This window comes from Meyerozyma guilliermondii, genomic scaffold (assembly GCF_000149425.1).
Source record: "Meyerozyma guilliermondii ATCC 6260 scaffold_6 genomic scaffold, whole genome shotgun sequence".
NCBI classification, from domain to species: Eukaryota; Fungi; Ascomycota; class Pichiomycetes; order Serinales; family Debaryomycetaceae; genus Meyerozyma; species Meyerozyma guilliermondii.
In genome coordinates, this window is record NW_001809795.1 from 765,543 (window position 1) to 781,410 (window position 15,868).

Sequence of the window (15,868 nt, forward strand, 5' to 3'; positions counted from 1 at the left end):
GATGAACCACACCGTTTGTAGAGAAGGGTCCCCTCCAGTATGGGTGTGCGGATGTACTGCGGTAGCGGTTTTTCAAAACTCGACAAGGGAGACGGTCAGCAATAGTAGACAAAAACAAAATCCCGGGCGGATAAAATACACCACTCGTTTTTATTTGAAGCAGGAAGAGAGTTTTCCGACTTTAAAAAGTGGTAGCATAGTGACAGGTCATATACCCTCGTCTTTTACAACATGTCAGACGGCGAATTTACCAGAACCCAAATCTTTGGCACGGTTTTCGAAATCACAAACCGGTATACCGACCTCAATCCTGTGGGTATGGGGGCGTTTGGACTTGTGTGTTCGGCCGTAGACAAGCTCACCGGTCAAAACGTGGCGGTGAAAAAGATCATGAAGCCGTTTTCCACCTCTGTTCTCGCAAAGAGAACCTATCGTGAGCTTAAATTGCTCAAGCATTTGCGCCACGAAAACCTCATCACTTTGGATGACATTTTCCTCTCTCCGTTGGAGGATATATACTTTGTGACCGAGCTCCAAGGTACAGATTTACACCGGCTCTTAACGTCGCGTCCGTTGGAGAAACAATTTATCCAATATTTCACATACCAGATGTTGCGTGGATTGAAGTACGTCCACTCAGCCGGCGTGATTCATCGTGACTTGAAGCCGTCCAACATTTTGATCAACGAGAATTGTGATTTGAAGATCTGTGACTTTGGCTTGGCCCGAATCCAGGATCCTCAAATGACAGGCTACGTTTCCACCAGGTACTACCGTGCTCCTGAAATCATGTTGACATGGCAAAAATACGACACCGAGGTGGACTTGTGGTCGGTGGGATGTATCTTGGCAGAAATGATCGAGGGCAAGCCACTCTTCCCCGGAAAGGATCACGTTCATCAATTTTCCATCATCACCGAGCTCTTGGGTTCTCCTCCAGCCGATGTCATCGACACAATTTGCTCTGAAAACACGTTGCGTTTCGTGCAATCGTTGCCTCATCGCGACCCTATTCCATTCTCCGAACGGTTTGCCCAGTGCACCCATGTGGAGCCAGAAGCCATCGATATGCTTGCAAGAATGTTGATTTTCGACCCCAAGAAGCGTATCAGTGCAGCTGACGCTCTTACACATCCATATATGGAGCCATATCATGAACCATCTGATGAGCCAGTATGTGAGGTCAAGTTTGACTGGAGTTTTAACGATGCCGATTTGCCGGTCGATACATGGAGAGTGATGATGTACAGTGAAATTTTGGATTTCCACCAGATCACCGCAATTGGTGACAATGTGCCACAGGAGGAGCAGCTTGCCCAGATCCAACAGGAGGGAATTCAGGCACCCATCAAGTAGACCATAGAGTGTAGACAATATACTGGATATTTATATTGCCAGTAAATTTCGCAGCTGCGCGATTGAAAACTAAATGTTGCACAGGCTGGCGGTATATCGACAATACGTGCCGCCTCAGTATTACAAGCACGTATCCAAGGAGCTTTGCATATCCTCTTCTGTACTCAAGGAGCTGGAGGAAACCACAGAGTGTCTTATTAGCTTCCACAATACTCTGAAAAATGAAATTACCATCAACCAACAAACCCAAAATGACACATCTCAAGTAGACGCAACAACCGAACAGATGCTCAATGGCAGCGCCAAAGAACCTTTGAACTTGCTTCTCGGGTACATCCAATTGGCCGGCTATGTGACGTTGAATTATCAATTCGATGCCGACGCTGCTTCGAATCCAATGGATGCATTTTCCAAACATTCATCGTGGTGGCATAATAAGGACTACTCACATCATTATCTGGACAACGGCAAGGGCCCAGACGAGGACCTGGATCCACATGAACAGATCGCCAAGGTGCCGTTTGTTCGCCAACCGAAATTGGTCATAGGAGGACGGATCGCAGGTATCAACGATCTTCCCCTGGACGGTTCCAAAACGATCAATCGCAGTAACAGACATCTTCTCCAGGATCTCATTTGCACTTTCAATTCCTTTCCTACCCCTGATGGCACTCAAGACGACGAAAACTTCATTCCAGGCTCGGAATTGGTGGATGCCATAGTTCCCTTTTATACCACATCTCAGTCGATACTTTTCACAAACTTGGTGATGAAGCCAAGCGAGACAAAAACTTTCCATATAGCTTTCCCCAGCCCCAAAGGTCCACCTTCGTACAATTTCATGCTGACAGGTCCAGCATGCGACCAAGGATGGGTCAGTATACGATACACCATGATCGTTGGGTTTCAAACTGGACCTTCTCACGAACAAGAAAAGGCCGTTTATTTTCCACTCCACATCAAAGTTCCTAGAAAACCTGGTGACGAACGATGGTACCAGCCCAATTTTCTCAAGCAGACGGAAGTGAACAAAGACTGGGCCATTGAGTTAATAAATGAAGACGTCTCGAAGACACGAGGCAAGACTCCGGAACCTTCTGGGGAAACCAAGGAGGCATTTTTGGAAGATCTCCATCGACTTATCGACTCTGATTTGTACAATATGCCTCGAATGTCGACTGGCGAACGCAAGAAGAGCTTCCATGACCCGTCGAATGGCGACAAAAACATTATACCTCAAATTCCCGTGCATCATAAAACGAGCTATCAGATACGGGTCAATGCACAAGCGCTTTGTACCGTCCATTTCAGCAAGCCATACTACCAAGTGGGCGACAGCTTGGGGTTTATATTGGAATTGGAGCCGGTTTCCACCACCAGAATCGCCGGTTTCGTGGCGCATCTTGAAGCTCACGAAGTGTTCCACACTGGAGAAAAAGACGTTACCAACGTGTATCGTGTATCTCCACCAGTAAAAGGTAATACCCTCGCTGCCGCGTTTCAAAATGGGTCCTCAGAAGTGAGTGGTCAGATATACATTCCAACTCACTTGTGCCAGCAATTTCAGAGCTCCAATTTTATGGACTTGAAATATTTCGTCGTTTTCAAATTCAACATATTTGAGCTTGACGTGGAAGTCAAGGATAGTGAAGGTTACGATGTGTACAAGTATGGAGCCGAAGGTAACGAAACCACGTTTCGACTCCCGATAGTAGTAGTGGCCGGTATATAGCGAAATGAAAAGAGAAGAAGGACACAAAAAAAAGAGTGAAGAAGGGGGAAGCGGTCCTTTTATAGGCATTCTGGCAACTTCCGCTCTTGCAGAAAGAGAGATCCGGTTTGGTGGTGGTGATTTCGGGTTTGCAGCCGCGCATGCAGGTGCGGCTGTTCCTGCACCATCTACACATCTCATTACGGAGTTGCTTAAACCGACCATCAAAATGGACGCCAATTACGACCTGGCCGACGAAGAGCCTCGGAATTTCAATTCGGCCCATTATTCGCCGACAGAAGACCGGTTCATAAAGGACCACGATCTCAAGGTTCGCACGTTCGAGGCGCTTCATGGCCAGGAACATCCGTCGCCAGTTCGGCGCCGTCAAAGTGTCATCGATTTTCCCCACCGAACATTCGACCTAGAAGCTGCCCTCGGAGGTGAAAGTGGCGGTGGTAGTGTCGGTGGTAGTGCCGGTGGCAGCTCTGGTAGTAATATCGAGGGTAATACCGGGGATATTGAGACGCACCCAACTCCGTCGGCAGCGTCTCATGTGCATGGTTCCGGTCTGGTGGCTGCCGCATCTGCCAATGCATTCCCGGAAGAGTACGCCTCGGATGAGTTGATTGAGCTTTTTCAGAACGTGAAGAGCTGCTTGGACACGCGCCACCGGTACATGCAGATTTCGGTGCAAGACGATGCGTTAAACCCAAAAAATCAGGATGGTTGGACTATTTATCCGCCGCCGCCTGCGCCAACCTACAAATCCAAAAACCGATTTAATCAAGTTCAACATAAAAACCCCGAGGAGGAAAAGTTTGATTTTTCCATGTGTAAAATCCCCCAAATTGACGACGGAATTACCACCAAGGTTAGCGACGAAGGAGTATTCAAAGTATACCTCAAAGACTCGGATTCGGCTATTGTAGACCCGCCAACTCTCCGCGATTACTATTTGGATCTCGACAAAATCAACCGGATTTCATCGGACGGACCATCAAAATCGTTCGCTTTTAAGCGTCTCGAGTACTTGGAAACCAAATGGAACTTGTACTACCTTCTCAACGAATTTGAAGAGAACAAAAAATCAAAACGGAATCCTCATCGAGATTTCTACAATGTGCGGAAGGTGGACACTCATATCCACCATTCGGCCTGTATGAACCAGAAACATCTCTTGCGCTACATCAAGTACAAACTCAAGACGTGTCCCGACGAGCAGGTGATTTTCCGGGACGGCAAAATCTTGACATTGAAAGAGGTTTTCGAGTCGCTCAATTTGACCGGCTACGACCTCTCCATCGACACTTTGGACATGCATGCCCACACCGATACGTTCCACCGGTTTGACAAGTTCAACTTGAAGTACAACCCCATCGGCGAGTCGCGTCTAAGGGAAATTTTCCTCAAAACCGACAACTTTATCAACGGGCTGTACCTTGCTGAGCTCACCCAGCAGGTATTCGAAGACCTTGAAAGTTCCAAATACCAGATGAACGAGCTCCGAATCTCGGTGTATGGCCGGTCGATTTCGGAATGGGACAAACTAGCGGCGTGGATTGTCGATAACAAGCTTTTTAGCCATAATGTCCGGTGGCTCATCCAGGTTCCTCGGCTCTACGATGTGTACAAAAAGAGCCACACCATTGGAACCTTCTACGATATTATGAGAAACTTGTTTGAACCGCTCTTCGAGGTGCTGATCAACCCGCAATCTCACCCAAAACTCCATGTCTTTCTCCAAAGAGTGGTGGGTTTCGACTCCGTTGACGACGAGCTGAAACAAGACCGCCCGTTTCCCCTGCGCAAGTTTCCTCCTTGCACCCATTGGGACCTCCCTACGAACCCGCCATACTCCTACTATCTCTACTATCTTTATGCCAACTTGGTATCTCTTAACCAGCTTCGGTTGCGCCGGGGCTTCAACACGTTGGTTCTTCGGCCCCATTGTGGAGAAGCAGGAGACCCCCATCATTTGCTGAGTGCTTTTTTGACGGCCCATTCGATTTCCCACGGCATTCTTTTGCGGAAAGTTCCATTTCTCCAGTACCTCTACTTTCTTGACCAAATCGGTTTGGCCATGCTGCCGCTTTCCAATAATGCGCTCTTCTTGACCTACGACAAGAATCCATTTTACTCGTTTTTCAAACGAGGAATGAACGTCTCGTTGTCCACCGACGACCCGTTGCAGTTCTCATACACCAAGGAACCGCTCATTGAAGAATACTCGGTGGCCGCTCAGATCTACAAACTCTCCAGTGTCGATATGTGTGAACTTGCCCGGAACTCGGTGCTCCAATCCGGATGGGAAGATTCGGTCAAGAAACACTGGATCGGCAAAAACTACAAAAAAAGAGGCGTCGAGGGCAACGATTTGGAAAAGACGAACGTGCCCGATATCAGAGTGGAGTACAGAGAACACACCCTCCAGAGCGAACTCCACTTGATGAACCACTACACTGGGCTCAAAAAATCCTCGTAAGCGCATACGGTCACGTGACACACCACCCCATCTTTTATATAACTAAACCATAAATTCACTGCACTTCATTGCTCAATTGGATGTCTGACACGGTCAAGCTTCGTCCGGTAGGCGCCGCTGCCCATACACAGCTTCCAGTGGTGCTCGTAGTGGCCGGAAGTGACAGTTCTGGTGGGGCCGGAATTGAGGCCGATCTCAAGACCCTTTCTGCCCACAAAGTGTATGGAGCTACTTGTATCGCTGCAATTACTGTTCAGAACACCCAGGGGGTGCGATCGATCGTGGAGACTTCCGGGGCCACAATCCGGGGCATTTTGGATGCGGTAATGGACGATTTCGGCCGCAAGGACGTGGCTGCGAAAAGTCCGCTTCGGGCAATCAAGACCGGAATGCTCACTCCAGCAGCACTCGAGGAACTTGCCAATATTCGGGACGAGGTGGACTCGCTTGGGATCAAGTTGGTGGTGGATCCCGTCATGGTGAGCACTAGTGGTGCGCGGTTGATGAGCGAAGACTCAATGGCTAGTTATCTTCGACTTATTCTGGGTTCTTTTTTGGTGACTCCCAACTACCTTGAAGCGCTTGAGTTGGCCAAAGCGGTCAATTTGAAGACGGACGGCTCCATAAACAGCATAGAGGAGGGTAAAAGATTTGTGCTAGAGCTCCGAAATGCCCTCAAATGCGATAATCTTTTGGTAAAAGGCGGCCATATTCCTGGGTTCTCTGGTGAAAGTGAACGTCGAATCTATGATTTTCTCAACCAAAACGGAAAATTAACCGTCTTCGAGTCTCATTACATCGACACCAAAGATAACCATGGCTCGGGGTGCACTTTGGCTTCGGCGCTTTCTGCCCATATAGCGTTGAACCGGCCCGTCGAAGAAGCAGTTCCGCTCGCTCTTGACTACATTCACCATGCTATGAGTAACTTTGAAAAGCTCGGACGAGGTAACGGACCACTTAACCACACGGTGGTTCCTTGTGAGTCTATAGATCGAGTTTTGACCAGCTCAAAAGTTCCTGTGGCTGAAATTTTGGGAGACAAGACATTGTTCGAGTACTTGAAACTGCACCCCAAAGTTCGTGATGGGTGGAAACGGTACACTGAACACCCATTTTTGAAGTTATTGGCAACCAACCAGCTCGAATTTTCCCGGTTTCTTTACTACTTGAAGCAAGATTACTACTATCTTGCCAACTATGCTCAAATGCACGGGCTCGCAGCCGGCGTAGCACCGTCGTACAAACAGACCAAAGCCCAAGCTGATATCATTGGTTCTGTGGTTGAGGAGATAGAACGGCACAAGCAGAAGCTCTGTGACAAATACCATATCGATTACGAACGTGATAGTGATCTTGACATCGAACTTCATCCTGGTCCTGCTTGCTTAGCCTACTGCGACTACCTTATAAAAGTTTCCCGCCACGAGGATTTCTTGGGGATCAAAGTAGCGCTTGCTCCGTGCCTTCATGGGTACTATGAGGCTGGAATATACGGAAATCAGGTGCGTGAAAACCACGACGGAAGTTTGGGAGTTTTGAGCTCGACAGCTGAAAGTGAAATTTACGATAATTGGCTCTCGGATTACAACTCAGAATGGTATTTTCTGGCCCACAAGGAAGGAATGGATGCGATAGACGCATTGGTGAAGAACCAGACCATAAGTGTCACGAGAATGGACGAATTGGTAAAGATGTTTCTGGACGTGGTTGAGCTTGAAATCGGATTTTGGGATGAAGTTATAAAAGAAAATAAATAGATAAGCATAAAAAAGTATAGAATCAGTCTACAAAGAGGATCAACTGAAGACAAATTTCCAAATAAAATTCAGTAAACTTCAGAAAACTTCAGAAGGAAACTCCACTAATAAAGTAGTTGCAAATGTGAGCCGTCCTGCACACATGCACCTGTGCCGAATCTCAACTTGTTCACTCCCCCCACCGTCATGTACAATCCATACCAGCAACCCAGCTACGGCGCCCCGCAGCAGCCACAGCAGACCGGATATGGGTTCAATGCAACTGGCGGAAACGCGATGCCGCAACTGCAATTCCAATCGACTGGATATTACCAGCAGCAGCCCACGTACCAGCAACCGGGGTTTCAACCTCAACAAACCGGCTTTCAACCGCAGGCAACCGGGTATCTGGTGCCGCAAACCTCATACCAGACAGGGTTTCAAGTGCAGCAAACCGGTTTCCAGCCCCAACAAACCGGATTTCAGCAACAATCGGCGGAAACGAATACCGAATTGAAGATCCCCAATATACGACTTTCATTCATCACCGCTTCCGACCAGTCGAAATTCGAGCACTTATTCCGGACCGCCGTACGGAAAGGTGAAACGGCGATTTCTGGCGATGCAGCTAGGGACATTCTACTTCGATCCGGTTTACCACCGGTAACATTGGCGGAAATTTGGTCACTTTCCGATACCAATAAATCCGGTTCACTTTTATTCCCGGAATTCGCCCTTAGTTTGCATTTATGCAACTTGGCATTGAAATCCGAACCACTTCCCTCGGTATTACCGGAAAAATGGTCCAATGAGGTGCAAAGTTTCGTTGATGCCATCAGTTTTTCGGTGCCCGAGGATCCTTCCAAGATCTTGGCCAACACCCCATTTGCCAGCTTGGGAACCGAGGAAAAGACGTCGTGGATGGACGCTCCAGCTGCACCTTCGACTTCATTCCAGCCGCAGCTCACCGGATTTCAACCACCGCAGATGCCTGCGCAAAGAACCGGTGGTCAGATTACAGCTCAGAGAACCGGTGGTGGGTCGCTCATTCCACTTCAGCCGCAGCAGACTGCCGGATTAGTTCCGGCCGGACTTCAGCGGCAAAATACGGGGTATCAGCCGCCGCAACCTCTCCAGCTGCAAAACACCGGGTTTCAGTCGTCAGTTGGCCGCCAAAATACCGGATATCAGCCACCGCTCCAACAGCAAGGAACCGGATATCAGCCACTCAAACAGCAAAATACCGGATATCAACCCCCATTGCAGCAGCAAGGAACCGGGTATCAACCTCCATTGCAGCAGCAAGGAACCGGATATCAACCTCCATTGCAGCAACAAGGGACCGGATATCAGCCACTACAGCTGCAAGGAACAGGGTTTCAGCTGCAAGGAACGATTCAGCCGCAAGGAACCGGGTTTCAACCACAATCAACTGGGTTTCAGCCGCAACCAACCGGCCTTCTGCTGCAGCCTACAGGCAAACCCGGACAATGGGGGTTTGTTTCCACGCCTACAGGCGGCATTCCGGGGCTTTCTGCAATGGAACAACATTTTCTTCCGAACACTCAATTATCGTCCAATAACCTTCAAAATGCTATGGGAGGTTCGCTCAAAACTAACGTAACGTGGGCCATAACCAAACAGGAGAAACTGATCTACGATGGCATTTTCCAGGCGTGGGATAAACTGCGCCAAGGGTTTATTGACGGAGAAACAGCCATAGGCATTTTTGGCAAGTCCGGCTTGGCTCGTCCGGACCTTGAAACTATCTGGAATTTGGCAGATGGAGACAATAAGGGAAAGCTAAACAAGGACGAGTTCTCGGTGGCCATGCATCTTGTTTACAGACGGTTAAATGGCTTTGATCTTCCATTACGGTTACCCCCAGAACTCATTCCTCCGTCGAAAAAACACATCCAAGAATCCATGGATTCACTTAAAAATTCTTTAAGAGGTGGAAACAATAAGCCCAAGCGCACACAGACGTCCAGCTCGTTGTACAAGCACGACGACGACGACGTGGGGTATGTTTCGACGGCCAGACACAGAAAAAAGTCGGACTCTTCTTCGGGGTCAGGTTCTGGAACCATGTCAATTGAACAGCTTAAGAAAGAGATCCGGGAGAAAAAGATTCTTTTGGACGCTATGGACTCCGAGGACAGAGACTCGTCTGTTTTGAGCCAGCGGGACCGGGAATGGAACGAACGAGAGATCGAGTCTCTTAAGTTTCGCATTTTGCAGGCCCACAATAAACTTGAATCCAGTGGAATTTCGGGGCTGCACGAGGAAAAGGTTCAGCTTCTTGACCGGTTGCGCCATTTGACCCAAGACAAGATGCCGAAATTGATTTCCAACATCCATGTCGTCAATAACGAAATTTGCAGTCGCCAAATGAAAGTTGCAAAATTGCGGTTGCAAAAAGAACACCCTGATTGGGCTCCAGAAGCGTCTGACGCAGACATAGTTGGAACCGGACCCAACGGCGAGGTCACCGACTACGATAGAAAAAAGTTCAAGTCGAAACAGCTTTTGAAACGAAGAATGGCGGCACTTTCTGGTGCAAAAACCGGTTCTACCGATACAGCTGTGGACGACCAGCTCGCCAAGGCAACAGAAGATGCAAAGAACCTCGGCGACCAGCAAAGAAAGATGATTGAGGAAATCAGTGGCAGCATCAAGGATCTCGAAGATGGGTGTATTTCTGCGTTACAGTCCACCACTCGCGAAGACAGCTATGAGAAGTGGGAGAAGGGACAGGGAGTTAGCAGCGATGTAGCTGCTTTTATCAGGAGCTTGCCAAAGAGTGAGGGAAGCAAGAATGGAAGAAATGAAAAAACTCAGTCTCCGTATACTCAGCCAACAAAGTCTCAGTCTCAATCTGCTCAGTCCACTCAGTCTCAGTCCCAGTCTACTCAATCTGTTCAGACTCAGCCTGCTCAGCCAGCTACTTATTCGTCATACCTGAGTCCAGAAGACAGGGCCGCTTACATCAAGGCTCAAGCAGAAAAACGGATGAATGAGAGGCTTGCAAAGTTGGGTATCACTCGTAGAAAAGAGACAGGTTCCAAGGCACCTGAAGTACCCAAAGAGCCAGTGGAGGCACCTAAGCCCCAAGAGATTGAAACCCCCAAAGAAACCGAGACTCAAAGAGAAACTAACACAAAGAGTACGTCTCAAACTTCAAAGGCAGAACCACAAAAAGTTTCTGTTCCTCCAGCCATTCCTTCTTCTTCTCAAGCTCCAGCCATTCCTTCTCCAGCTATTCCTCCAGCGCCTGAGGACGACCTGGAGGATGAAGAGTACGCCGCCTTGATGAAGCAGAAGCAAGAAATGGAGGAAAGAAGGCTCCGCAAGAAAAAAGAAAAAGAAGAGAGATTGGCTCGGTTGAAGAGAGAAATGGAAGAAATGAACAAGGAAGAAGACAGCGACGAAGAGCCTGTCACTAGTGTTCCGACTTATACGAATGGAAGTGTGAAATCGTCGACTCAGCCAATTTCACAATCTGAAGAAGTTCCCAAAACTGAAGAAGAAAAATCTGGGGAATCTGAACAAACTGCTTCCAAACCTGAAGCTACTCCAACTGAACAAGCTCCAAAACCGGATTTAGTTCTGACTTCCGCTCAAAGCAAGGCAAACCCATTTTCCAAGAACAATAATCCATTCTTCAAGCCCACCCAAACACCCACTATTGATCCTAAGAAGGCAGCTGCTCAGCGGGACTCTCAGAGAGGACTTGGATCTGACGACTGGAGCGATTCCGACGACAATTCGAGTGACGACGACGGTCCAAATCGAGCTGGTGCTGCTAGGCTCGCAAGCATGTTGTTTGGGGGAATGGCTCCTCCACCAAGAGCCCCCACGATTGAAAAGGAGGAAACCGGGTCTAAAGAAACCGCGGAGGTTCCCCCACCTACGGAGGTTGCCCCACCCCCGGTTCCAGCCGCTCCACCCGCAAGTGTTCCTCCACCTATTTCAGCAGCCTCCTCTAAAGAAACCGATTCCGATGATGAGTGGGGGACTCCACTGGCTGAAGCTGCCAATGACCATGATGACTTTGACTTTGGAAATAACTTTGAACCATCAATGGCTCCTCTGCCTCCTCCAGTGCCTACTCAACACATTCCGGAACCTGTGACAGATGTTCCTCCAATTCCACAGTCGATTCCTCCACCTCCTCAGTCTTTCGCTGCTACGGTGGAGGATGCTCCTCCTCCACCCCCAATTCCTCTGCAAGTTCCTCCTCCACCACCTCCTCCACCTTCGTTATTCCCCACGGAATCATCGAATGCCCCTCCCGCACCGCCACCACCACCACCTCCTTCTGCCCCACTGGCGGTTCCTCCTCCACCGCCAATGGCCCCCGCCGCTCCTCCACTGGCTCCCGCTCCATCGCCTGGCGGTCCTCCAGGAGGTGCGCCAAACATCGGTGCTCTTTTAGGGCAGATTACTGGAGGAAAGTCGTTAAAAAAGGTTGATGATAGCCAAAAACGTATTGCTGATGGCGCAACCGTTGGTCGAGTAGTAGATTAGTTAAAAGTTATACATTTCGTTAATCGTCAACTATTTACAAGATATGTAGATGATGAATCAATCTTTCATTTTGCTTCTGTGTGGTTGGGAACAACAACTAGCTCGCTATTCTCTGCCTTCACCTCCACTTCTTCTCCTTCGCGAACTTGACCCTGAATCAACATTTTAGCCAATGGGTTCAAAAGCTTCTTTTGCAACACTCTGTTTAAAGGTCTTGCACCGTAAACCCTATCATATCCCAAATCACATAACAACATCTTTGCATCTTCCGTCAACCGAAGCTTGATACGGCGGTCACTTAACCTATCGCCTATCTCCAAAAGACGGATATCAAGAATGTTGCGCAACGACTTCTTGGACAACCGGTTGAACAACAAGACGTCATCGAGACGATTCAAGAATTCTGGTGGGTAGTACTGCTTCAACAATTCAGTAATTGCGGTTCTTGTCTCTGGTCCAATCTTGCCGTCATCTCCTCCTTCTTTGTCAGCAAGGAGAAGTTCTTGTCCGATATTGGAGGTCATGACGATGATAGTGTTGCGGAAATCAATGTGTTTTCCGTGGCTGTCCGTCAAAGATCCTTCGTCCAAGACCTGCAACAAAAGCTTGGAAACATCAGGGTGTGCTTTTTCAAACTCGTCAAACAAGACAACAGCATATGGTTTCCTCCGTACAGCTTCTGTCAATTCTCCGCTTTCTTCGTATCCAACATATCCAGGGGGTGATCCAATCAAACGAGAAACGGTATGCTTCTCCTGAAACTCAGACATGTCAAACCGAACCACCGACGACTTATCGTTGAACAAAAACTCCGCAAGGCTCTTTGTGAGCTCAGTCTTACCAGTACCAGTTGGACCAAGGAAGATAAAAGAAGCTATAGGACGTTTGTCGCTGGTCAATCCAGCACGCTGCAAACGCACAGCATCTGCGACAGCATGGATGGCTTCGTCTTGACCCACAACTTTCTGTTTCAAAAGTATTTCCATGTCGAGTAACTTGTCCTTTTCTCCCTTCATCAAGTTTGTGACGGGAATGCCAGTCATTTTAGAAATCACATTGGCAATATCGTCGGAAGTGACAGAGTCATGTAACAATGTTGAGCTCTTGGCGGCTGTTTCTGACTCGGTGAGCTCCTTAAGACGTTGCTCTAAGTGTGGAATTGTCAGATATTGTAACTCACTTGCACGACCGTAGTCACCAGAACGTTGACTATGGTCCAAGTCGAAACGGGCCTGTTCCAATTCCATTTTGGCGTTCTTGACCTCGTCAATACTCTGCTTTTCCAGCTCCCACTGTTTTGTGAACTCTTCGAGTTCGGCTTGTTTGGCCTTCAATTCCTCTTCGAGTTTGTTCTTGCGATCCACGGAAAGTTGGTCCTCCTCTTTGCGCAACGACTCCAACTCGATCTGAATCGTCATTATTTGTCTGTCCAACTGCGTGATGGCATCAGGCCGAGATTCGTGTTGCAAACGAAGAGTAGAGCAAGCCTCGTCAACCAAGTCGATAGCCTTGTCGGGCAAAAATCTGTCGGTGATATACCTGTGCGAGTAAAGCGCTGCCGTCACCAATGCACTATCGGTGATACGAACACCATGGTGTACTTCGTAACGTTCCTTTAAACCTCTGAGAATGGAAATTGTGTCTTCGGGAGTGGGTTCATTCACAGTGACAGCCGAAAAACGACGAGCCAAAGCAGCATCTTTCTCGACGTACTTACGGTACTCCTCAATTGTTGTGGCACCACAAAGTGACAATTTTCCACGGGCTAAGGCTGGTTTGAGCAAATTGGAAGCGTCTATGGATCCTTCTGCTTTACCCAACCCCATCAAAAGGTGGAGTTCGTCCACGAAAAGAATGACCTTTCCTTGCTGTTCCTCCACTTCTTTCAATATCTGTTTGAGCTTGGCCTCGAAATCACCCCGGAACTTTGCTCCCGAGATGATTCCTGCCAAATCAAGCGTAATGATCTTCTTGTTCTTCATGCTCTCGGGAACCTCTCCCTTCAATATCCGCTGTGCCAAGCCCTCCATAACTGCTGTTTTACCCGTACCAGCGTTACCTATCAAAACTGGGTTGTTTTTGGTTCGCCGGGAGAGAATTTGAATGGTTCTTCTGATTTCCTCATCTCTTCCAATCACGGGATCGAGCTTTCCATCCTGTGCTAGCTTCGTGAGATCGGTTCCATACTTTTCCAATGCCGGTCTGTCATCCTGCTCTTCTTTATTCATGGACATTTGCATTCTAGAACTTGGGGAAGAGTGAAAGAAGCGAATTGAAGGAGCTTGAAAAGGCGCCAATTTTGAAGTTTGAACTTGGTTCTTCAATAGACGAGTAGCAATTATTGCAGCCAGACCCATCCTGACGGGAGTGGCTGCTCTCCTTAACGCCAATTGTCCAGCAAGTTTATTAGCACGTAACATTAGCCTTGCGACCTTTCCGATAAAGATGCCATTTTTATCACCATTCGCGATCATGACCCGCGCTTATCTGCAGTACGGAGGAATTTTCGAGAACCATCTAGGACTTTTCGTGCCAGTAGTCTTCCGTGGAGTAACCAGGGTGGGGGACAAAAGGTGGGGGTTGTGTGGAGGCATTATTGCTGGAGGATGAAGATGCCATGCTTACATTGTAGCTGATTGTCGAGCCGGAATTGACAGAAACAGCGTCGGCTGTATGCAGGTCTGGAACCGGGACCCGATCCTGATTTAGTGGGTGCAAATTTGAATCTTCATTGGAGGCTGTAGGTGGATCAATTTGGTGGATTTCGATGGGCTGGTCTTCTGAGCTTGGAGTCACCAGCCATTTCGTGGCGTTTGGCCAAGTCAGCTTTCTTTTTTTCCACCACGCCGTTGGGGGCAGGGTTCCCAGGTTGCTGGCTACATCATCGGAACTCATACGTCGGCCGAGAACTCCGATAAGTTCTTGCTTCTTTTCGAGCTGGGCGATGTTGTAGATCCATTCCCAAGCTATGGTGAGAAGGGCAACATCCAAAAGTGAGGGTAATTGGTCGAGCCATAATCGCACCCACCATTGGTGACGAAATGTTGTCACTGAAAGCAAGTAGACCACGAATATGATAAGGATGAGGGCCCATGTGAACAAGCCCAAGCCCAAAGTGGGCAAGGCGTAGCTGATTTTACGAGGATTTTTGTCCAAAAATGTGAATTTGAACAACGCAGCCATGAACCAGAATTGGAGCACCAGATGAACAGACACGATAGAAGCACGCCAGGCATAAGAAGAAACAAGTTCCGAGTTGTCTGGACCGTCTACGACAGCATCAGCGTCGTCATACTTGATTTCAAACACGCCGTGCAACACGGTGAACACTACGATGAGCACGCTGCCCCCCACCGTCATAGCATATTTGAACCACAGCCGTGTAATCCGCATGACAATTTGTAAGTGAGAAAGATGGACAAGAAGCACCGCAATCACATTGCAAACTCGGTAAGCTTGTGTCCGAAACATGACTTCTCGAAAAACAAAGATATCTAGAGTGTCGTTATAATACTCGTCCCGAGCCAGCTCGGTCACCTGAGTAAGCAATACCGTACAAACCACAGACGAGAACACGGTGGTAAGCTGGGTAAGAAGGGGTTTTCGTTTATGGCGAGGCAGCAAGTATAATAAAAGTGTGAGCATCCATAGCGAAACACAGACTCCAGATAGCGTGAAAAGAAGTGCCACAAATGCGTCGCCGTTGTCTCTTTGGCTAAAGGGGGGACTCAAACCGTTCGTCCATTGCTCCCACGACTCCTGGTTGTTGAAATATTCATCTAGAACTGCTGATAATTTGTCCACAGAGCAATTGGTAGTATAGTAAGCCGGAAGAAATTCGGTGGTATAATTCTTCAGCCACGTTCCATTGTAGTAGTCTTGAAACCTGATCGATCCGCCAGCAAGTGAGTACACAGAACAGTTCCCTACAAGCGGATCCAAGTCTTTTATGTCCAAATCTCGGAGCCCCATTTGAATGGAAAAGGCGGAAAAAGCTCCAAAAGTTGAAACTAAGCTGCAAAAATCAACTTGTGGGTACTTTGGAGT

At 48.2% G+C, this 15,868-nt stretch overlaps 7 protein-coding genes across 7 annotated transcripts; 5 read left to right on the forward strand and 2 right to left on the reverse strand. All coding sequences in view use genetic code 12, as the record gives it.

The window, feature by feature from the left end:
• Window positions 1-231: 231 nt before the first annotated feature.
• Window positions 232-1,356, forward strand: HOG1 (mitogen-activated protein kinase; the record flags this gene model as incomplete). The annotated part of the gene is made up of 1 exon (XM_001483028.1): window positions 232-1,356. The coding sequence occupies one exon, from the start codon at window positions 232-234 to the stop codon at window positions 1,354-1,356; it is 1,125 nt and encodes a 374-aa protein (XP_001483078.1).
• A 73-nt stretch (window positions 1,357-1,429) lies between these two features.
• Window positions 1,430-3,088, forward strand: PGUG_05034 (uncharacterized protein; the record flags this gene model as incomplete). The annotated part of the gene is made up of 1 exon (XM_001483029.1): window positions 1,430-3,088. One exon carries the CDS (start codon window positions 1,430-1,432, stop codon window positions 3,086-3,088), a length of 1,659 nt encoding a protein of 552 aa, XP_001483079.2.
• A 4-nt stretch (window positions 3,089-3,092) lies between these two features.
• On the forward strand, window positions 3,093-5,552 carry PGUG_05035 (AMP deaminase; the record flags this gene model as incomplete). Its single annotated transcript, XM_001483030.1, has 1 exon — window positions 3,093-5,552. One exon carries the CDS (start codon window positions 3,093-3,095, stop codon window positions 5,550-5,552), a length of 2,460 nt encoding a protein of 819 aa, XP_001483080.2.
• Window positions 5,553-5,632: 80 nt separating this feature from the next.
• Window positions 5,633-7,312, forward strand: THI20 (trifunctional hydroxymethylpyrimidine kinase/phosphomethylpyrimidine kinase/thiaminase; the record flags this gene model as incomplete). The annotated part of the gene is made up of 1 exon (XM_001483031.1): window positions 5,633-7,312. One exon carries the CDS (start codon window positions 5,633-5,635, stop codon window positions 7,310-7,312), a length of 1,680 nt encoding a protein of 559 aa, XP_001483081.2.
• A 186-nt stretch (window positions 7,313-7,498) lies between these two features.
• PAN1 (Pan1p) lies at window positions 7,499-11,821 on the forward strand (the record flags this gene model as incomplete). The annotated part of the gene is made up of 1 exon (XM_001483032.1): window positions 7,499-11,821. One exon carries the CDS (start codon window positions 7,499-7,501, stop codon window positions 11,819-11,821), a length of 4,323 nt encoding a protein of 1,440 aa, XP_001483082.2.
• Window positions 11,822-11,886: 65 nt separating this feature from the next.
• HSP78 (chaperone ATPase) lies at window positions 11,887-14,295 on the reverse strand (the record flags this gene model as incomplete). The annotated part of the gene is made up of 1 exon (XM_001483033.1): window positions 11,887-14,295. One exon carries the CDS (start codon window positions 14,293-14,295, stop codon window positions 11,887-11,889), a length of 2,409 nt encoding a protein of 802 aa, XP_001483083.2.
• A 43-nt stretch (window positions 14,296-14,338) lies between these two features.
• On the reverse strand, window positions 14,339-15,793 carry DFG16 (Dfg16p; the record flags this gene model as incomplete). Its single annotated transcript, XM_001483034.1, has 1 exon — window positions 14,339-15,793. The coding sequence occupies one exon, from the start codon at window positions 15,791-15,793 to the stop codon at window positions 14,339-14,341; it is 1,455 nt and encodes a 484-aa protein (XP_001483084.2).
• Between the last annotated feature and the right edge of the window lie 75 nt (window positions 15,794-15,868).